This window comes from Dermochelys coriacea, chromosome 4, assembly GCF_009764565.3.
Source record: "Dermochelys coriacea isolate rDerCor1 chromosome 4, rDerCor1.pri.v4, whole genome shotgun sequence".
Classification (NCBI taxonomy): domain Eukaryota; kingdom Metazoa; phylum Chordata; order Testudines; family Dermochelyidae; genus Dermochelys; species Dermochelys coriacea.
Genome location: NC_050071.1, coordinates 45,813,986 through 45,837,722, shown reverse-complemented (window position 1 = coordinate 45,837,722; position 23,737 = coordinate 45,813,986). Strand labels below are relative to the sequence as shown.

Here is a 23,737-nt window from a genome sequence, read left to right as displayed (position 1 = left end):
CTAGGGCGTTATGACCTCACAACAGCCGGCGCTGGAGCCCGGCAGCGCGTGCCTCGTCCTCGGGCCGCGCCTGCTTCCGGCGCTCTAGGGCGGAGCGGCCCCCGATGGTGTTCGGGTTGCAGGGCCCGCCCGCCTGACCGCTGTGATAAGGTAAACAGCGGGCGGCGCTAGTGGGCTGCGCCCCGCGTCATCTTCGGGAGAGACGGGCTGGCTGCAGTCCCGTCCCGCCTCCTCCGAGGCGGGTTGCGGCGGTAGCGGCGCGGGCGCACTTCGCGGCCGTGCCAGAGGTGGGCCTGGCCATGACTCCTCCGTACCTCGCGATTCCTGGAAGCGGCGCTCCCCAGAGGAGCGAGGAGGACCCTGGAACAAGCACTTCCCGGAATTCCCAGCGCGGCATGGAAACGAGGCTCGCTTCGCTCCAGGAGCAGGTCTCTTCCCCCGCTACGGGCGCGCGGTGGTGTTAAGTGACGCGTCCATTTGTTACGACCTTAGACCTACTCACTGAGACTGTGCCTACCTTAGCGCTGACGGGAGCGGGGCTAAGCTAATGGTTGCGTTTTAAGAGGCAGCGAGACGCTGGGCTTCCCCCATTTAAGCCCCCGCTCTGCAAAAGAATTCACAGGGCAGCGCCCTTTGGCTTTTTTTGGGTCCTGCTGAAGTAGACAGAAGTTTCTGGGGTCGCCTGCATCCGCCGTCCTAGGTCTGACAGCAGGGCCTTATTTACTGTGTCAGCACCTCACCTCCTCGGGAAGTTTTGACTAAACTTATCCAAAGGCTGTACTAAAACCCCGTTGGACTGATACGCAGTGAGCTGGGCAGTAGGGCAGGGCTTTAAAAATGAATCCAATTCTGATTTGAGCTTTCCACCATTTTGATGCAGCAAACTATTAGGGGGCTTCTTTGCAAACAGCTTGATAGTAGAAATCTGCATCTTGTGTTATAGAGTAGGTAGAAAATAAGGAAGGCAAGGGAGATTACATTGTATCACAGCATTTTATCTCTGAGCCCATCCCAGGGCCTCTGTGTTTTGCATCAGCCGCAATAGCTATGTAATGAAAATATTTTGTACCTTTCTGTTAAGTTTTTATCCTTATGTGGTGCTAGTTTTTAGGTTATGCCCTAATTTAAGTAACACTGCAACAGTAGCACCAGCAGGCTATTAAGGATGAAATCCCTCTAAAATCTCCTTCAATTGCTTTTATAAGATGAGTGCCCTCAGTCTTTTACTTTGCAATTTTGTATCTTTTCCTGTCAGTGACCCTGTGGTGATAAACAGTAGTTGCAGGAGCGTTTTTTAAATTCTGCAATTGTTAAGACTATTCGGTGTGACTTTTGTGCCTAGGTTTAAAAAAAAAAAGAAAAAGCTTAATCTCACTGTCAAATACTTAGTTTCAGAGTAGCAGCCGAGTTAGTCTGTATTCGCAAAAAAGAAAAGGAGTACTTGTGGCACCTTAGAGACTAACAAATTTATGCATCCGATGAAGTGAGCTGTAGCTCATGAAAGCTTACGCTCAAATAAATTTGTCCCAGCACGCTTCCCCAGTCCCAATACAGGGGAGCCAGCACTCCTGTAGCCACTGACTCTCAGTCATGTTTCCCCCTCCCCGTGTTTACCGTCTTAACCATTTCAAAGTCCTTTTGTCCTGCAACACCAGAACATGGTAAATCTGCTTTTATTCACCTCTCCAGGAAGATCAGAGGTAGACTTTCAGTAGTGGATTCCCTGTATTATCCATTTTATCACTGGCAAATGAATTGCCTGTTTCCATGGGTACATGTGGAGAGTTTCAGCTGGAACTAACCCTTAGGGTTCCACAGATCAAGCCAAACCACAATACTCAGATATGCACACAATATTAATAAAAATACAGATCTCCCCATTTTTTCATAGTCAAGAGAAAAAAGGGTTAAGGTCATATCTTTTATTGGACAATGTCATTTTTCATTGACCAATTTTTCACAGTAGCATTTGCAGTTGTATGTTCCAAAAGGTGAGTCTTCTAACACACCCCCCCCCTGAGAAGGATTACATGGGGGCTGGATAAAGCAGTACATGAAAGAAACATCAGAAGGATGTGGTAGTTATACAGAATGCCGTTTCTCTGATATAGCAAAGCGAACAATCCTCACTGGAAATTTGAAATTCACAGTTATCAGAGCTCAAAAGTTTCTGCACACTGTTTGCAACACATTACTCAGATAGCTCAAACAAATAATTCTGATTAAATGGTCTTAAAATCAGTTGCTTCCTCTCAGACTCAATTAAGCATGAAAAAAATTAAATAAACTACTAAAAAGAGATTAAAGTTGAAACAATCATAACTATATCTTGATTAGTTTCTACTTCTGCACATTTTATTTTCTGTATTAGGTGGTATCTGCAAAAAATATAAAAGCAATATCTATATCAATATCTATATTGTCTGAACTATATTTTCTGAATCAGGATAGTTATTTTCTTTACGTTATAGTACTATTAGGAGAAGAAATATGGAATGAGAATGCAATGAAGTCTTAAGTTTATGTTGTGATGAAAGACATGCCTAGCTCCTTTGAAGGGTTTTTACAGGAAAATGATGACAGTTTATGACAAAATTAAAATACTGAGAGCGTAACAGCTCACTTTCTACTCAGCTTTGGAGCAGAAGCCTAGCCTCTAATCGTTATGTCTACACAGTAAATGAAAATGGGATGTGTCTACCCCTATGCTACCTTTAGTCTAGCTAGCACAAATAATCAGAGTGAAGATGTGGTGGCATAGATTTCAGCATGGGCTAACAACCTATGTACGTACCCAGGCTCCCAAGTGGGCATGTACTTGGACAGATGGCAGCCTGAGCTTCAGCTCAGGCTAACTCTTCACTACTACTATTACCCATGCTAGGTAGCTTGAAGCTAGCATAGGTATGCCTGCCGGTGCTACAATCACACCTTCACTTGCAGTATAGGCATCTAGTATCTTTTGTTCTCATTGAATTGTTATATTAGAATTATATATTCGGTTAAGACTCAAATAATTTGTTACTAACACTTAACTATGCAAATTGGAAAACCGACGTCTACAAAAAGGCTAAAACATATTTAAACAGCAAAGCCCAATTTAATAATCTCCACATACCAAACAAATAGGTTACTTCAGCCAGTCCTCAGACATAAAAGACTGGCATACGAATATCCTTATTATAAATCTTTGTTTCTAACCTAAGAAAAATAGCAAATACTTCTCCTTGGCACTCACTCTGATATTCATTTGGCAACATTGTTCACTGTTATGAATCAAGTATAGTAATTGGCTCTTGTTAAGAGTCAGCACCACCACTACTTATTCCAATATTCCTGCCTCTACAAAGAGAAGATTTATTAAAACAAGTTTGCTTAACACACTGTAAACCTTTTTTGAGAGTAAAATCTTAATAGTGCAACCATCTGATGCCTTGGGATGCCAATTTTCCATTAGATCTATAATTCCTAGTATTGAGCTCTCTAGAAATAATTACAGTACTTTAGCAGGTTATAGTTTGTAGTCTAGAAACCAGTTAATTTAAGACACCCATCAAATTTTTGTCTTTGCTGTCTTCCAGGCACTCAAGCCTTTCCCCTGCCACAGATTTGCCCCCTTTATAGCTGCAAGAGGAACATGGCATAAATACAGTAATTAATGTACAGAAACAAACAAGATCAGAAAGTGGCCATCTGTCTGGATTTTGTCAATTCTTAGCTAACTTTTAAACAACTTTCTTTCATAAGATATCCTAGTTAACAAAAGCAAAGAACAAGATGTGTATCAGGTAATTTGTATGCATTTTAGTCCCATACTCACATCTTTAATTTAAAAATTAATCTTACATGTATTTGCTTTTCAAGACTTGGATTTTCTAAATTATAAACATTCAGTATTTTAATATCACAAATGTTTTAGTCACTGGATGAAGCTTATCACTTGCTCACAATTTTAAACATTTTCTATCAAACAATGCATCAAGGAAACAATTAAATTCCATTTTAAAAATTTCAATTAAAAGAAAAGTACTATGGCAAAGTTCCAGTACATTTAGATCTTGAAATAAATTTAATTACAAATTTATGTGTTTCAGTTTTTCCTGGACTTGTTATCCAGTTTAGAGATAGACATATCTGGTCCCATTTACAATCCTCATTTGCAAGATTATTTTTTCAAGAGTGTCTTTGTACAAACAAAATTTTATTTGCTCCATATCCTTTATATGTAAAGTAGAAATTTCAACGTTTAAACTTAATGAAGTAAAATGCTCTACTTAAAAGGTGAAAGGCACATATCCAGTACTATTACACTGAACTGAAAAAACAAGATTTGTAATTCCCAGTCATCTGCTATATCAAAGCAATGCTAAAAAAAAAAAAATACTTCAACTGTAGCTTCCTCCCCCAATCTATTACCTTTAAAGAGTACTGCCAAAAGTATTTAATGCGTAACTACTTTTAAACTACAGATGTGTTACTAGTTTATTAAATGAAGTTTCATGTCTTGTATGAGAATACAAATTCTATTAATTTTTTAAACATGCTCAGAATCCTAAATATTTTACTTTCATCAAATTAAAAACTTTTATTGTTGTAACATTAGGAGAGAGTGATCTAAAACTGCCATCTTCTGCAATGTAGTCTGTATAACTCTAACGTAGTAAAAAGAAATGCATGTTTGTAGCCATGTGCTGATTACACTCTAAAAAAAGGACTGTCCACGTATCTAAAACATCGGCAGTCTTAATTCTACAGCAGAATATAAGGTGCTTTAAACAATACATAGAATCAACAGTCTTTGTGCTATCATATTCTGCATTAAGATTACCCCCAAGAAGCTATTTTCAGTTAAAGCAATTCTATTATAAAATGTTGATGGGACCAGACTTCTACATTGTCCAATTATACAATATGTGAAAATCAGTTACTGGGAGGTCTGTTTTCAGTTACTCTTTTTTCAGCTGTGAACATCTATGGAGTTACTGTGAATGATCTGTGTGTTTTTTTAATAAAAAACTATTTTCATAATAGAAAAATCTTTCAAACATGTCAATAAAATATGCCTTTACTTACTTTTTTCCTAGATAACACTTTTTTGAGAGAGACTTTTCTATTCCCATTGCTATTCATCTCTTATTTATTCCTGCAGTTTTAAGTCACAACGGTGAATTTGGGACAATCGCAAACAATAGCAATGAAACACATGAAGTTGGGCTTGCAGGAGGAGCCCTTTTTAAAAACAAATCTTTAGCAACAGCACAGGAAAAAGCAGGCAAAACAGTGTGGGCAGGAAAAAAATTGGTAACAGGAAAAAATAGCAATGCATTAAATACGTAAGTACTAAAATCCTAAAGGATAGATTTGAACAGTTCTATTGGAATTGTATTGGTTTCTTTACAGCTGATATGCAAACTAAACAGAACAGAATGTCCTACGTGACGTGATAAAATAACAGACAAGATGAAGTACACAGAACCCCTCATACATTAACCAATGTTGCCAAAATTTTCATGGATCAAATTAATGCAGATATGTCTTAGATGGGCATTTGGTTGAACTGAAACTACTATTATTAATGCTTTGCCAATATTGATAATTGTTGGCTATGACATTCAGTGTTGGTGTCCATCCATTCAGGATTGGTGTAATAGGCTGGCTTTCCAAAGCATGCCAATATACAATTCCAGATACGGAAAGCTCACACAAGACCATATTGAGTACATTAATAATGAAGACCATTAAGCAGCATATTTTTGGAGAAAGCGCTCAAATGCATCATAAATGGCTTGCCTAAAAGAGAGAATATGGAGAGAAAGAATTACAGGCTTCTAGTATAATTTGGGAATGGGTAGATGCAGGCTGCTTATTTTTTTTCCTTTGTAAAAATAGGGCCTTAACAGTGCTTGGTACACCTGAAGAGGTCCAGAGCTCTTAATTTTCCTGATCCACCACCATTATGCCAGTCCAACCCCAAGATCTAATCTGCACCAGCTGCCAAAAGTCCCAAGGACCCCCTACAACAACTGGGAATCAACCTGGCATAGGGAGCCAAGCCAGACCCCCCCATGGCAGGAGAATGTAGTGTGGTAATTTCTATGACATCTAAAGGATCCCCATACACAGGACAAGATTTTCCAAGAACTGGATTTAGGGCTTCTTTGCACCAGTGCAAAGCACTTGAAATGAGGCACAGTTTCAGAGCCCTCAATCTTTTTATTTTTGGAAGGTTAACATTTACTTGTTAGGGGGCTGAATGACTCAAAGGGGATTAATAATGGCATAATGCACATTTCAAGAATACTGGATCAAATGCAGCAAAGGTCAGTAAGTGTCAGAATCCTCACCAAGAGCTGTTCAGTTATCTATGTGAAATAAGCAAGTGGTCTAAAACCAAAATGCACAGGGTTCCACATTAGTAAAACTATTAACAAATGGCAATCTGATTAGCCAAAGATTAAATATGTAAATAGGCTTAACTCAAAAGTTTACATCAGGCAAGAATAACATTTTAAACAACAAGAGTTCTTAAAGCTTCCCAAATGTGAGGAATTTCACTTGGTCAGCTAGAAATACAAGATATTTGTGTAAAATCTGAGTTCCTCAAAAACAAAGGAGTTGGTAAACAAATATTAATAGGGCCCTACATTGCAATTGCTTGAAGTGTGGGAACTGGAACATCTCAAAAAGAAATCAGGGAAGTGATCCACCAGTCTGAGACAAACACTATGAGAGAGACGTGGTGGGTGAAATAATCTCTTTTATTGGACCAACTTCTGTTGGTGAACGAGAAGCTTTTGAGCTTTTCTTCATGTCTGTGTAAGCTTGTCTCTTTCACCAACAGAAGTTGATCCAATGTCTTTCTACTGTCCTGGGACCAACATGGCTACAACACTGTTAACAAACAAGATGACTTATTTAACATACTCAGTAAAGGAATAAATCACACATTGAACAAAAGGAAGCCAGAGAAAGGAGGAAACATTTTTCACAAGAAAGCTATCCACAAATATCCAATCAACCTTCCCAAAACTTAGAAACATTTAATTGACAATGTAAGCACTGCAAAAAGGAGAGGGGGGCAGCAACATTGAAGGCTCTAATACTGAGGGAAATACCTTTAAATTCATATATAGAATGCCAGTCATTCTAAACAATTATATATGTACTGCAAGTATAGAGTCTAATGCTCTCCAGTGTCACATTTCAGAAATTATTTAGACTGATGGGAACAACGCTCCAGCCCATCTGATCTCATGTGATTAAACCAAAGATGACATTACTAGAGAATTGTGTCCACATACCATGCTTTAAAAAGAAATAAACAGTGTTCTTCATCTCTAATTTCGTTCTAGGAATTCTTCCCCCCACCACCCCATCACTTCCCCAGCTCCCTTTGGACTCCATCCAGCAAAACATTTATGTGAACTAAAGTTAAGCACATGCTTTGTTGGATCAGGGCCTTTTGTACTCAACTCTCTCTCTCAAGAAATTCTGAGCACACAAAGATCTTTCTCCTGTATTTTCTATTTATTGCGACATCTTTCAAAAACTGTGATAATTTTACACAGATATTGATCCTGAACCTTGGTATGTTGATCTTTTCCTTTTTTGTTTGAACTTTTTGTTCAAATGGGCTATGCAGTCCTCATTAATCCCTGCCTCTCCAGGTATTATTAGTATGTCAGGAGTGTTATATTATTGTAACTTATTAAGATTTAAGAATTGTATTTATATAAATAACATTTCAGAAGGTTGAGATGCAATGTCAAGTCTGGAGTTACAGCAACATATTACTGATCTGACAGGTAAGCTAATATTTTAAATTTGAACTTCACCTACTTTTCATTCTAACAGACACTTGCAAAAATAAATGTAGGGCAATTGTTGCCTACTGAACATACATTCACTGGCTAGGAAAAAAATTATAGTGTTCAATGAATAAGTGAACTTGTATTACTCATCATTCAGTCGTTTTTTGTTTTTTAAAAAGAATGACATGCCAATGTAGAAAACTAATTCCCTCAAAATTGTGGCATTAGAGAAAGATCACAACCGTATTTTTGCTTCCCTGTTTTATACTTAACTTCTCACCTGAAGAGTCCTTGTTTGAAGAGGTAGGCACTGATATGACCTCCACCCAGATACCTGACTTCACATCCTGGCCAGATATCTTGAAGGCTGCGCACTCCAGTTCGTGGAACATACGCATCCTCCTTGGCTTGAACAACTACGATTAGACTTGGGTCAACTGGAACTGAGCAGAAAAAAGAAAAAGCTGATTTTTTCCAGTAAACGCTCACTTTTTCTGGTTAAACTGTTTTCTACTCCCAAACCAGTATTCCTCAGTAATTTATGAGGCTACTGTAATGTGGCAAGTAGGAAAATCCCTCATGAGTTGGGGGGCCATCTCTTGTTTTCATTGGCAAGTCTCCGTAATGATCAGCATATGCTTTGAGCTCTCTGCAAAGAAAACGATGAAAAACTCTTGAAATGGAAGCTTAGGTCTCCAGCCATCCTTGGACTTAGTGTACTAAGATCAATGGAGCAGATATTCCATAGTGCAGTTGCAAAATAAAAGATATATTACATAACTAGATTTTGATCCTTAGCACTAGATCTCTGCTGGGGGAGTCAGTGAACAAAATTTTATTTCTTCTCTACCTTCTGTGTTTGTTAAAAGATGGTAAAAAAAGTTAGAAGATTTTTTTAAACTCTCATAAAGCTCTCTTTTTGGGGTACTGCAAGCCAGGAATTTATTATCCAAATAATATCAAATTTTGCAAAACAGCTTAATGTCAGACAGACATAGCCTACCAATATGAGCTCAAGATCACATGATATGGGGGGGGAAAAGGAGGTAGAGGGGGTCTCTGCTTTGAGATGAGAGGTGAGGGCAAAAATCAATTTTTGTAATTTAATGTAATTCAGCAGCAATTTCAATTATGGATAACTTCTACAGGCCCAGTGCTAATCAGGGGTGCGGGAATAATTTGTATAGTGGGGGTGCTAAGAGCTATTGAACCAAACTGTAAGCCCTGTATACAATGGAAACCACTTAAAGACAGGGGGTGCAACAGCACCCCCATAACCCCTAGTTCCAGCACCTATGGTTCTAATTATGGGGTAATCTGATGACAAACTGAGGGAATAAGGCAATATTCAGTACAGCCACCTCTTGACCTCTAAAGACAATCTGTGGTTTGTAACAGTGGTAAACAGTGATATGCTAAAAATATTTGAAAATGGGCTCTTAGAAAAATCCAGACATCCCTTTAAATATGTAATAAATCACATACCATGGGTGTACATGCTTACGTAAGAAAATAGAGGATGAGGAAATATGTTTTCCCACTTTAAAAAGAGCCCCAGCAATATCTGAAGCAGACGAGCTCATGTTATAGGCACTTGCTAGATGTAATCACACTTTGTGTAATATACTAACATACATAAATGAAAAACAAAACAAACAAATACAAGTTGAAACCGGACTTAGAGACTTGGTGGAGCTCCTGAAGCATCTCTCTATGCATATCTCTAGACTGACATAGTTAAGCAAGTGTTTTGAACCACCAGGGTATTTGTCAAAAAAGAGGTTCCTCTGAAACTAGATGATCCGTGTCAGATATAAATCTGATATACATATTTTTAAAAGACAACGGAGTTATATGTCCATTCTGTAAAGACAGCCATGACACACTTTCTAATTCAATATACAAGCTTTCTGAGAAAACAGTATGAATACAAAATTATTGCACAGATAATAGAAGTTTATTCTAGACAAACATCCCAATCTCCACATTCAAATAAATAAGTACCTGAGAAATTAGCTACATGGGTACATTCATCCATAACTCCTTTCATGAACCTTAGTGATTCTCTCTGTAAAGCATCCCTTTTCCTTTCTTCACTTATCAGGTGCTTCTGTAGGCTGGTAAAGTTCTTATTGCTGCTGGTTGACAATGTTTGATTTATACACTGCATTGTAGGAGCATCTTGCAGTAAGTGTCTTTCTGATGAGGCACTTAGAGTACTTTTACTAGTGCTAACGCAGTGAATGGCTTCTGTAGACAGAATTTTGCTTGTTGTATCCAGATTCAACATTCTGGAAGTCAGAGCTAGGTTGTTCAGACTGTCCACACTGTTGGGGGAATTTTTAACAAAGTCTTGTCCCATCTTGAAAGAGTCTGTCTAAACAGAAATACAGACCTTTTATTAAGGGTTTTTCACATTTTTTGGTCAACCTGATTAAAAAAAGGTGAGTGAATTCAGTGCTCATGACAGAGAGAGCAAAAGCTCTGGCATGAGCCAGACACAGTGCTAGGTGCACAGGCAAAGTCCAAACTTTGGCATACAGCTTGGTCAATGATCTACATCCTGACACATATCACCACTTTATATCCGAATTTTGGGCCTGTCCTAAGCAGACCATCATGAATCAATAAGTACTCAAATATGGTGGTGGCTCCTCTGATGCAGATTTCTGTCCATTAAGAAATGGAACTAAAACACAGAGTACCATGTCAGATGCAAATTACTTTTGGTTATTACTGAACTGATCTAGAATCAAACAAGTAATTAAAAAAGGAGTACCCTTATTCTGTTAAGAATCCTATGAACCATTCAATCCCATCACAAGTGGTGTTAACTGTCTTTTGACGAGTAAAGCAAGCATATATTAGGAAACATTATACATGAGGAAACTACCTGAAAATTTCTTTGTAACATCTCTAATTTTTTCCAGTTTTGTTTCTTCTATTAAGCTTTCCCTCATATTTCTGAGCATATTACAATGTTTCAGATATTACTTAGAGCAGAGCTATATCTGGACATCTGATTTATAATTCTGTATTATGCTTCCATGTTTATGTTATTTCTGTATAAAAACACTATTTCAGTTTCTGGGAAAAGAGCTCAAGTGGTACTTTTCAGAAATGCTATTCTACAAAATAGCATGGAATTTGCTAAGGAGAAGAGACTGAAAAATTAATACTAATAGTTATTTATTCTAAGACTAGAAGAAAGTCAGATACCAGTAGACAACTTATTGACCATAACTGTTGAGGTTGGGGAAAAAGCAGACATCCAAATTTCCTTTGGGAAAAGGCTATAGTCAGAGCTTGAAAAATCCATTTGCCCATGGATACTAGGAAGATATCCTCAAATCTGAGTTTAGTGTACATTGATAGTTTGTCAGCAAACAGCCAGCTGACAGTTCCTCTGCTGCTGTCAATACCTTAGCACTGCTGTGGTATTGTCAGAAGAACAAGCAGATGTCAAAGCAAGGCACCAAAGCAGTTGTGCCTCAGTTCTGAGGCAGGTACCAAAGCACTAAGAAAAGCAAACAAAGTGCAGAGTAAAGGTCTAAAACTAAGTGTCCTCACTATACCAGATATTGTTAGAAGACAAAGGGCACCCAACAATTTCTTGTTGGAATCTAGTGAAAAGCTGAAGTGATTGCCATTGAACAGTCTCCTACGCACAGCTCCGTTGTTGACAATGGGTCAGGAAAGAACTAAAACATTAACAGGGCAGCATTTTGGTAAAGGGCAATGAGACAACCTAAAAGTTCCTGGGTTATATTTTTACCCCATTGCCATTGTCATCAGGGTAGAAACCCTGCAAAACCAAAGGAGTTCTACCAATCCTACCCTAATCAGAACCAGAATGAAGAAACCTGCACAAATGGTGTCTTTAGAGAATAAGGTTAGATTACTAAAACAATTGAAATAATCCAGAACAACACTACAAAATTGCAGTTGCAGTGCATTAAAAATCAGTCCATAACAGTGTTCATATAGGAATAATTTTACCACACTACACCGTCACAAGATATTTTCTTCTTAGGGTAAAGAATAATTATTTCATAATAAATCATATACTCACACCTGGTTACGTCTTCTTTCATTGCTGAAGTATGTATAAAAATTTAAACAAAAGAATAAGCAAGGAAACTGATTCAACAATAAGTCACTTCTTTATTTGGCACTTCAATACACTATTTCAAACTATATGGCTAATTTTCTGGGACTTGGGAATTTGGTTTTCAGTGCTTTGATTCCCCACCCCTACAAAAAACAACATTTCAAAGAACATTCTGAAAGTTCATAATTTTTCAAACCTTCCGGCATGCAAGAATTTTTTTTGTTAGACATGGAGATACGATAAATTAATAGACGTACTTTATGTACCTTTATTTTGAGAACTGAAGTAAACTGGTGTCTGTAATAGCTGGTCATGAACAGTAATCTGAAGAGAGTTCAACACTTATAAAAATACATTATATGACAATAGGAGGTATTAATCTTTGCTTATTTAAAGGTTATTTCTGCATCAAATATTTATTAAATTAAATAAAAAATGTAAGAAACCATTAACATTAATGAATGTCTGCTGAAAGTATCTAGACATTACATTATGTATTCGATCAGATTTTGTACGTAAACTATATTTTACATAAAGCTAATAGGGAAAACAAACTGTACTTACTCCACAATATTCAAGCATTTGAATGATTTCTTCTTCATAAACAGTTTGTGTATAGTACTGTTTCTCTAGCTCTCTCCAGTTCACTGCTTTGCTTAACACACCCTGAAATTACAGTGCAAATAAGAATCCCCAGAATAAAAAAAAAAATAAATTAAATCCAAAGAATGTATTCTGAAGTGATCATCGAAGTCCAAGGCAGTACAACTAAGGAAAGATGCAGAAAATAGCTAAATCTGTATATGTTAAAGTTAAGATTCCCAAACTTTATTCTGGCCAGTGTTGACTTAGAAGCTGTAACAAATTCCACAGGACACCATCAGACAAGAATCTCCCTAACCATATTTCTTATCTGAAAACTACATTTTTCATTACAAAAACATACCTCCCCCCCCAAGCTCCCCAGTACATTAATCAGACCACTCTACAATAAGCAGGTGTGTAAAAAAGTATTAAAGTCCTTGCCATAGAGCGCTTAAAATCAAAAGAGACATGGGTGTAATACAGAACTCTGAGTGGTGTATGGCTACTATACCAGGAAGAATCATATTTACCTAACAGTAACAGCGGTTCTTTGAGATGTGTTGTCCATATTCATTCATATTGTTACATACATATATACATTCAATTGTTGGTGCACATGTGCCCCATGCATTCAAGTTCAGATTATTTTGGCTAGCAGAATCTGTTGGGACTGTGACTGCACCCTCAATATCCTCGCACTTCTGAGCTAAAGGTGTAAATGGCAGGGTGTCCCCACCATCTCTCAATTCCTTCACCACTACAGAAACCAGGTATTACAGAATTCCATAACAGTGGAGGAGGGAAGGATGTGTAACCCTCAAAGGCAAGTCTCTTATAGCACAATTTAATGCATGTGGAAATAAAATGAGAAAGCCCCTGCACGGATAGTAGTTTATAAAGAGAGGTCAGATTAATAACCTAGGCTTAGACTTATCAAGTTGGAAGCAAAGTACCCTAAATATGTCTAAGATTTGAAGTTTAGCTTCCCCTTTGTTGGAATGTGGCTTCGGAAAAAAGACAGGCAGAGGTATTACTTTGATAAGATGGAAGTCAGATAATATGTTCATCAAGAACTTTGAGTGAGACCCCTTGCTTATTCATATAAACATTGCTGTGGTATTGTTCATCATGATCTGAATAAACTCTTAAGAATTTGGAGGAATACTGTGCACACTCGATAAATGGCGCTTAGCAGTAAGGGTACATCTGCACAGTAGCTGGGAGGTGGGATTCCCAACTCGAGTAGACATGCATGCACTAGCTCTGCTTGAGCTAGCGCCTAAAAATAGTAGTGTGCCTGTAATGGCACAGGCAATGGCTTCAGCTAGCCACCTGAGTAGGTATCCAGGAGGTTGTCTTGGATTGCAGTTGGGTGGTTATTTTTAGGAGCAGAGCTAGTGGAGATGTCTACCCAAGATGGGAATTACATATCCCAACTGCTGTGTTGATGTACCCACAAGCCTAATGTTTGAAGATTGTCTAAGTGGGCTCTTCACCCAATAAGCATCTGTCAAAGTTTCTAATGGCAATGGTGGAGAGAAGGGCACTCCCTTACAAACTTGTACAAGGTCCTTCCACCAAATTCATGACAAGACTTCTGGGAGGACCTGTACCCTCACATATAGGTGATATCTGTTGGGTTGATATACAGACTTTAGCCACTCTTCACCAAATGTGAAGTCAGGCATACTGAGTTATGTCTAAGCAGATTGCCGTGTGTCCTAGAAGTCTCAGGTAAATTTCACAGATATCAGAGAATGAACTTGTAGGTGGTTAGGAAGATCTGCTATGGCTTGCAATCTTTCTGAAGCAGATGGGCCATTGCTGTAGTAGAATCCAGAACTGCCCCTATACATTCTATTCTTCAAATAGGAACTAGCACTGATTTCTCTTCAATTACCTTGAGCCTTAGAGAGGTGAAAAGTTGTAGAATATGCAGCAGAGCTGACTGAAAAAACAAATTTTATTTCTGTGAAAATTTGAGTTTTCAGAAATATTTTTCATCCCAAAATGGAATGAAAACTAAAAGTGCAAATTATGAAAAATGGAAATCCTGCAATACTGTGTTTCGGAAGCAATAAAGTGTGCTCCTCTTGATCCCCAGTTGCCAACCTGGTAGGCTGCCACAGAGCCAAAGACCCTGGAAGACCTGACAGCTGCTGACTGAAACTAAAATGATGGTCAGTTTTACAGCTGCACAAGACTGAATAGCAGCCATGAATCTGACTAGACTCTTATTAACTTGACAACAAAAGTCTAGTAAATTTTACGACCGCTATTCAGTGACGGGCAGATCAATCTGACAAAAAATGTCAATTCCAATCCCAGTCCAGTTTCCAACGTTCCCAATTTCCTGGCAGCCAGCACTGCTGGGAATCCTGGGAGCCCAGGGCCCTTGTCAGCCATCTTATAGGGATGAAGAGGAGCCAGGAAGCCCTGGAAGTGCTGGCCCTGTCTGTAGTCCGTGAGAAGGTCATTAAAATTGAAACTTTTGCTGGAATGGTTCAATTGACAAGTCTGCACATTCCAAAGAAAAATGTTTCATCAGAATTTTCCTGACCACCTATTGTCTACTGTATGAAATTGGTCACCTATTGTAGAGCATTCACATGAATGAGCCAATCATCTAAGTATGGGTAAATTTTGACTCCTTATCTTCTCAGGTAAACTGCCACTACTTCTACACATTTTATAAATACCCCTGGTATTGTCAACAGATCAAATCGTAGGATTCTGCACTGCTAGTGGGAATAGTCCACCTGGAACCTTCAATATTTCCTGTCGGCAAGATGGACTGCCTTATGAAAATAAGTGTTTGAGTTCAAAGTTGAATGCCAGTCCTTTGAATCTATGGTTGGAATTGCTGAGGCCAGAGTTACCAACCTGATCTTCAACCTCCACGTAAAGGTGTTCAGTTGCCTCAGAAGTCCAGAATAAAGTGCCCGCCTGTTCCCTTTTTCTTAGAAATTAATGGGAATAAACACCCCTTGCATATATTCTTGAGGCACATCTTCCACTGCTCCAAGATTCAGAAGTGACTGAACTTCTTAAAGTAGTATACTCATGAGCAGGGTACCGGAGAAAATGCTAGGGAAATTGGATAGAGGGGGTTTGGGATTGGATGGAGTATCTAATCTCTACAGTTTTTAGGTCCTAGAGGTCTGTGGTGATGGTGTATCAGGTCCCACAAAAATAAAATTAATATTTCCCAAAAGGAGGACGGATGTGTGTGTGCGTGCAGGGGGGAGGAGGGGAATGGGAGAGGGAAAGAAAGAGATCCATATAGGTTACACTTTTCTCCTGACGGAAGTCATATTTGCTGCCTTGACGAAGACAGAGCCTGGTAAGAAAAATGTAGTAGAGGTAGAAGAGTCTCTCCTTCGGGACTGCTGGCATTTTGGGGGAAGTTCAGACTGTCTATAATGTGCATAATAGGACTGACTTTGTCAGGATTAACACCTACATTGCTTTCCTTTTCATGCAAGAGCACAAACTCCTCAGCATCGCTCAAGAGTCCCTTTGAGAATGAAAAGGCTCATTACTGTTTGCACCTTTCAAACGTACAGACTCTACTGTTACACGCATCCCCTTTAGGGATTCCAGACAACTGAAGCCAAGAGGATCTTATCAGGGCAATCAAAGTGGCCATGGAACTGAATGTCACATATGCAGCATCGACCAGCCACTTGAAGAGATGTGTGCTACAAGTTGTTCCTCTACAACCACAGATTTCCAGGCCTCTGTTCTTCTGTGGAATTTTGTCACCAAATTTGAAGATGGATTCCCAATTCAAGTCATCATATTTTGCCACTAAGGCCTGATAACTGGAAAGTCTCATATGTTGACTTGATGAATAATTTTTACAACCAAAAAAATAAACATTTCTAGCATTCTTTGTCTCAGGGTGTAGATTTCTGTTGACCACAGTGTCTGATTCTCTCATCAGGCACCACTACACCAACAATCCATGTACAGAGTGCATATAAAATTGTTCAAAGCCTGATGAAAACACCTAGTAGCAGCAATCTGCTCTCTGTCAGAGCTAGGGAAGTTGGGGGTCTGCCAAAGTAACCTGTTGGACTCCAACAGTCTCTTCATTTATGGGCACTGCAAGAGTTCCAGGCATGAAGGTGTGTAAGCTGTGCAGGAACCGTGCGACTTCTCCAGACAACTTCCACTGGAATTTCCAGTGGATCTGCCATCCTGTGCAACAAGCACTGGAAAGTTTTGAAATCATAGGGGTCTGAGGTAGATATTGCAGATACCACAGCTTCATCAGGAAATAATAAGAAGAGACGTTCTGGGATGGATTGACCATCCATTTGCAAATTTTCATCAGAACCCTGATCATCTTGTTCAGTCAGCACAGCTGGAGCTGATTAATGCTCCCTTGTGTTTTGTAGTGGAAGAAGATCTAGTTCTGAGATGAAGAAACTAGTTTTCTGGCCAGCTGTAATCCCTATTATGTCCAATTAGTTCAGGGGGTGCTGATGCATATATGAAGCAGAAGTCCATGAGGCAGTATCCTGCTGAGAGCTCCTATGCCTGGGCTAATAAAAGTGAGCCTTAGATACTCTCTTTTAGGCATATGGATCAGAATACTTAGACACCAGGAACTGGTGACTCCTTCCTGCCATTATCTGAGCTAGTGGAGAAGTGCTTCTCTTGTAAGGGTGCAGCAGTCTCAGCTGGAGTGCTAGCAGCACATTCATACTGCACCCTAATGAGCACTCTTGATGTACTCTGTACCGAAGTACAGGTGGCAGCCAATACAGAGGAGATACTAGCACTGTAAGTCTAGTACCAAAGACACCACAAGGTCCATTGACATAAGGATTCGGTACCAAGTAAGTGAACACTGTAGGCAAGCGAATGGAAGGCATTGGTACCAAAGTATGTGTATCATGGTGCACCACAGCCAAGGCATTGGTACCAGGTTATTTCTGACTAACTGAAGAAGCCAGTACTGGGGCATGGTGAACAATATCCAAGTGGATGTTCAGAGGATCCCTTTTCATGCCTAGAACTACCCTTCCCAAAGGCAACCAGTGTGATTTCTGATTTCGAGGTAGGACCCAATAAAAGAGAGACCCAGATCTCTTCTTCTGAAAATCCTTGGTGCTCCTGTCTCCCCATAATCTCTGAGGTTTTACCAGCTGAGGAGGATTAGTGAAAAGTGCTGGTTTTACATATGCAAGCACAGGAGCCAGCAAGTGCACTTTTTAAGGAGCACTGCTCAGGATTTTCAGTCCCAGCCACTCCACCATCTGAAAAGGTGCCCTGGCCTCTCCAGAATAAAGTTTCAGGTGAGACTACCTTGCCCTTTGAAAACAATTAATAAATGGTATATCTGTCTGGTACATCGCTCTCACCTAGACACAATAAGCATCGTCTTTGTCCTTCATTAAGGGGCATTACTGCCCAGCAGGAAGTGCAGTTTTTAAAGCCTGGAGATTTGTATTCAGTCCTAATAACTAGACCCAGTAGCGGGAAGTGTCAAAGGACAAAGAAGAGTTTCCTCTTCTGAAAAGAAACACTAACAAAATAACTAAACCTAATCCTAGTGACTAACTGCTAAGTACTTATCTATTTACAAATCAATGGACAGATCACACAAAGAAAAACTCTGGACAGTGTAAGTTCTGATTCATAGCCACGGACAGCAAGAAGGAACTGAGGAACAATTCAGGACGCAACACTCTTTATATCCTCAGGTGGAAGATATAAGGATTTTCAGGGCGCAAGCATGGCCCCAAAGGACACTGATGCACAAAGAATCAAAACTTGAGTGCAGGGGATACAGATGCACCAGTGGAATATATATGGACAAGCACTCCAGGAAGACTGTTCCATGTGTGGTTTTCAGGAGGAGCAGGTACTTTGGCAAATATTAATTAAAATATGAGTCTGGGGCAATGGGCAGCGTACAAGAAAGTATAAATCAAAAGTTAATTAAAGAGCAAAGGGAATAGTAAGGAGAGATGTTTAGACAGTGTTTAACGAGTGAGAAAGATAAGAAGATCAGAAAGTAAAGTTTATGGAATGCTGTGAAAGTGAGGAACTTTTAAATTTATGTGGAAGAAGGGAAGCTGTTGTAATTCAAGAAGGAGTGGTGAAGACATGTTCTCAATGATGGTCACAGTTTGAGAACCTGTTTTAAGACACCAAGTAAGAATTTCCCTTACCAGTCAGGAACCTAGAGTTACCAGGAAGAGGAATAATTAAAAAACCACAACCCTTTCCCAGTGAAATTTCAGGATTCTCATCAAAAGCAGCAAGTTTGTTAAGTCATATTCTACTGTGTTGCATATTACTAGGATATAAAATATTGGGCATAAACATATAGTTTTAAATATACTATAGAATTTGAAATATTTTCTGTAAATTTACTAATTTTAAAAACTCTCTATAGTTTATAACCATTATTTCTTGCATGAGACAAAAGGCAGCTTCTAGAACTATCCGGAAGCATCATTATGGGGGAGATTTTTGAAGGCTCAGAGGACAGTTGGGCATCCAACTCCCATTTGTGCCTTTGAAAAAATCTCTCCCTTATGTTAATTTGCCCAACTCAAACCTTTGAGATTTCACATCTGTTCATATTGTATAATATTAACAAAACTAAAAATAATTTAGTTACCGTAGTAAAGACACCAGAAGCTGTGGACCAGGAAAGACAAGGAACCAATGGCAATGGTTTAGGCCAGTTTGTCACTGCTAATGAAGCCATCTGTTAAATAAAAAAAAAAAACCTTAAATATCAGATGATCTACTGCATATTTTAGTAAGACATTTCAACAACATTTCTCTTTAGTTATTTTTAGAATTCTCATCTTTAAAGAATTTCTTCACACAGCAACAACTTGTCTCGTGTAGTATCAATGCTAAGCATCTTTGCAGTTATACACTTCTCCACCACAAAATCCAGAAAGACTGATAGAGTCTATTCTCTCCAATAGTCTCTTTGATACATATTAGCTTTGAAATTGGTTCCCAGCCAAAGTAACAGTATTTCTGCTTTAGGTAAAGGAGTTTTCTTTTAATAGAACACTCATCCTGATGCGAAATGAATCAGGATTCTTCCATGAGAACTTCATTTATCATCTCAACATGTCCCTCTCCTCAAGGCCTCTCAACAACCTTATAAACATATTTCAAAACAAACAAACAATTTGAAGGTGACTCACAAATAGACTCTCAAAAATTCTGCAGCTTTTGAAATAATGTTAGGGAATTTGCATGCCACAAACAGCAAGGGCAAGAAGAGAATTGAGCGTGTAAATGGACTTCTATTTTCATCTCCCTCAGAGTCCAGATAATTCCCTCTCACCTCAAAATTATCAGAGTGCACAATGGGGTAAGTTCCATTCATCACTAAATGTTGGAGCATAGATACAGCATATAGGAGAATCAGAAAAATGCTTCCCCCACACCAATTGCATGGTTTTGCAAAGCTGTAGTTTAATATAATACTCTTGAGCATACTGCAGAACCATGAGGATAGCAAGAAAAAGTATTTATACACCCCACATATTTTTAATACAGAGAACTATTAAGTGCATCTTCATTAATAAAAAAAGCAGCATAGCGAAGTGGTCAGGGCCACAGTCTGGGAGTCTGGAGAGTATGGATTCCATCCCTGTCCTCGGTTCCCCCAAATTTTAAAATAGAGATAACAATGCTTACTTTCTTTTTTAAAGTGCTTTCTAAGGATGAAGAACACTACATACGAACTTATTGGATCATGATGGTGTCTGGGAGCCTTCAACATGAACCAGGACCCCACTGTACCAGATGCTATACAGACACAGAATAAAAATATGGTCCCTACCCTATAGGAGTTTACAATTTCAAAGAGACAAGGTAGGTGAGGTAATATCTCTTACTGGACCAACTTCTATTGGTTAGAGAGACAAGCTTACAAAGCTCTTCTTTAGGTCTGGGAAAACTTTGGACTGGACTACACAATTATACAATGGACTATACAATTAGATCAATGTAAGCTGCCTTGCATCAACCTTGCTAGGGAACTGTTTTCTTGTAAATTTGGCTCCCACTGATGTAAGTGCCTCTCTATGCTGATTTAATAACACCACCTCCCCGAGTGGCACACAGTCACGGTCAATGTGATTAGGTCGACGCGATGTCAGTGTAGACACTCCATTGCTTACATAGATTGTTACTGGCCTTCAGGAGCTGTCCCACATTGACAATACAATCAATACAAACTCTCCTGGTGAGGAAGCTCACTGTCAACACAAGGAGACAAGTGTGCACACACACAAGTGATTTAATAACTCTGGTGGCTTTATGCTGACCTAAGTTAGATCAACATAATTTTGTAGTGTAGACATGGTCTTACTCAGTGTCACAGCTAAATACAAGATGGAACAGATTGTTTAGCATAAGTAGTTAACACATATTTCAAGGGACCATTCAAGGTGAAGTGGCCCATTAATGTCCCTCCAGTCATAGGGAGGAAATGAGGGAGGGAGAAAGCAGCTGGGGAATTGTTAGTGGGTTATAGATTGTTGCAATAAGATATAAATCCAGTAACTGTATTCAGGCCATGATTTTTAGTGTCTAGCAGAATTACAAATTTAAGTTCCCAGGCTTGTCTTTTGAAAGATTTGTACAGGTTTCCTTTGAGGATAAGTACTGTTCACCCACAGGGTCTGAAGCCCTACGGTATGTCAACATTTAAATAACTAAATTAACAGATTAAACTGCATGAAAACTCAATAAAAGTTATTGAGAATTACACTGCTAGATTAACCTGCAACAACCTGAACATTCATCTGTAAGAGAGTTTTATGGTATACATACACAGTGAGAATATATCTGCATATTCTCAATATGTGCATGTCATGTCTAAATATCAAGTTATGTTGCTAGTTATTCTAAACTTGTTCATTTTAAAATAATCAGGATATGAACACTATAAACTGTTAGGTTTCCCTAATTATTAACGTACATATATCATGCCAAGAAATAAAAAATAAAATAAAACAAATTGCTAACAGTAAATATAAAGGCTTACATGTCCTCCCATGGATATTCCAGTCATCCCTAGAGGTCCATAGCCCTCTCTCTCTAGCCAGTGCAAAAGAGCTGCTGATTCTAAAACAAGAGCTCCTCCCATCACAAACAGGTCAGAGACATTTTTTAAACTTGATCTTCTTTCCTCACCAGAAAAGAAAAAAGAAATAGTTTATTTTCCAATATCGGATATGCGGTGTATTCATTTAATCAGTCTACTTTCGCTCTTAAACAGAGCCTGGTCATACTCCCAATGAAGCCAATGGCTGAATTTCTATTGAATCAATAGGAGAAGGAGTGAGTCCAGAGTCTTCAGTAACTTTTTACATTCAAGGCCCACAGGACTTGTGTTTGTTTCTTTTTCTTATAATTGTTTGTGATCTAGGCCTAAATGAAGACTAGAAGTAAGCACCGTCTAAATTACTAGTGTAGAATTACGGAACACCGTATCGTCAAATAACTGAGGTATTGCAAGCATTGGAAACTCATGAGCAGTAATCTTCTGTGCTATCAAGTAACAACGGCCCTTTTTCTTTTAAATCAAACAAAGCTAAGTGATACAGTGCTAGGTATAAAAGAGCGCATTGGCAGAGACAACCCCTTTTCCTTATTTACCTGTTGTACATCACTGAAAATTGCACACAACATGTGAAGAGCAATCAGTAAGTCAGCTTTGGAACAATCATCAGTGCCACTGTAAGACTGAAATTATAAAGTGGGAAGGTTGTCACTGCCCTGAGAAATCTGTATAGTGTCTTCTACAATGCATTAAACACATTTAAAGAAAACAAAAAAGAAAAATGGAAAGCTATTCAATTTGAACTCTCACAGTGACCAGAAGTCTAATAGTTATTTGCATATTGGGCCTCAGCGGTGCAATTACTCCATGTGCTGAACACTTAAGTGAATGGAATATGACTTACAGAACAACTACAGCACTGTGCTTGGACAAAGCAGTTTATTGTAAATATTATCGTGTTTTCAATATCATGTCTCTATGTTACAGAAGGCTATAGCCCTTTTGTGCCAAAATATCACTATACTTGGGATACATTTTGAGACAGGAGGACAGATTATTAGAACTGTTCTGTAAGCTAGGGGAGAAGCAAGGATACCAATGGCTGTTGTGGACCAATATTTATAGGATATTTTAAACACTCCTATTGCTTAGTACTTTGTTATTAAAGGTACTTCAGTTCTCTACTATGACTGTCATGCTAATTCAATGATTTACAAGTACATTCCTTAGAATGCTACTACTGCTTTGAAGCCTTCTACTGAAATGTGCACATTTTCAGTTTGGGACAACAGAGCATTTGCCCATTATCTGCAAAATGGAAGTATTATTCTGTCAAGTTGGACAGCTGTGACTAGTGCACAGAATTTGCATAGTGGAGGGAAGATTTTTATACTTTTTTGTTTTTCTGAGGTGAATAGTATCCCAATAGCAGAAAACCCACTAACTATATTTCAGCATTGTACCTATCTGGTGTGTCTTATTGTGATTTTAAAAATGCCAAATGTTATCAAAACGATATCTTTTTTTTTTTTAAAAAAGTATGTGTCAAAAAGAGCACTTTCCCCCAAAAATCTTTAATTAAAAAAAATCCCAATAAAGATAATGAATTAGGTTTACTAAATTATTCAGACTAATAAACTAATTAGAATGCCACAACAACTACTTTGGAAAGTACTCAAGGCTATTTTTTTTTAACTGCTTTAACTTTCATTTCTCTCAAAAGGTAAATCCTTAATTAGCTTTTAAAATTAGAAGAAAATTAAATGTTTAACTCATGACAGATGCTGATGAAGCACTACTGAAAGCAACAAGCTCTAAGAATTGTAGTTTACAAACAAATTAGTTTCCTCTTCTTTTTGGAGGTAACTAAGTAAGCAGAATTTAAACCAGTCTTTTTAAACCAGTCAGCCCCATTTCATCTTTTTTAACTACTGGTCTGCAAGGAACATTTAGCAAACTAACACCTTTGTTTTGCCTCAGATTCAGGATCTATTGCCCTATTTATATTCTAGCACTTGCAAATACAAAGGCCAACTTTTGTTTTGTTTTGTTTTTTAAATTAGTCCCTAAGATTAGGCTTCTAAGTCCATATTTAGGCAACTGAATAAGTGACTTGATTTTCAAAGATGCTGGGTACTCTGCAACTCCCACTAGCATGAGCTTCAGGGTAAC

General features: G+C 38.5%; 1 protein-coding gene and 1 long non-coding RNA gene across 8 annotated transcripts in view; one reads left to right on the top strand and one right to left on the bottom strand.

Moving 5' to 3' along the window:
• Positions 1-8: 8 nt before the first annotated feature.
• On the top strand, positions 9-5,045 carry LOC122459905. The gene is made up of 2 exons (XR_006280876.1): positions 9-944; positions 3,582-5,045. It is a non-coding gene; the product is annotated as an uncharacterized LOC122459905 (long non-coding RNA).
• A 4-nt stretch (positions 5,046-5,049) lies between these two features.
• Positions 5,050-23,737, bottom strand: part of ABHD18 (abhydrolase domain containing 18) — a 48,395-nt gene continuing 29,707 nt past the window's right edge. The window contains exons 3-11 of one of the 7 annotated variants that reach the window (XM_038398244.2): positions 22,162-22,248; positions 21,548-21,691; positions 19,148-19,237; positions 12,487-12,588; positions 12,189-12,246; positions 11,884-11,907; positions 9,816-10,184; positions 8,092-8,254; positions 5,050-5,790 (exon numbers count right to left, since the gene is read on the bottom strand). In XM_038398244.2, coding sequence (XP_038254172.1) covers positions 5,739-5,790; positions 8,092-8,254; positions 9,816-10,184; positions 11,884-11,907; positions 12,189-12,246; positions 12,487-12,588; positions 19,148-19,237; positions 21,548-21,691; positions 22,162-22,194 — 1,035 coding nt within the window. In that variant the 5' untranslated portion in view covers positions 22,195-22,248 and the 3' untranslated portion in view covers positions 5,050-5,738. Of the gene's footprint in view, positions 5,791-8,091; positions 8,255-9,815; positions 10,189-11,883; positions 11,908-12,188; positions 12,247-12,486; positions 12,589-19,147; positions 19,238-21,547; positions 21,696-22,161; positions 22,249-23,737 lie in introns of all 7 variants that reach the window. The other 6 variants (XM_038398246.2, XM_043513409.1, XM_038398240.2 and 3 more) reach the window with 6 other exon arrangements.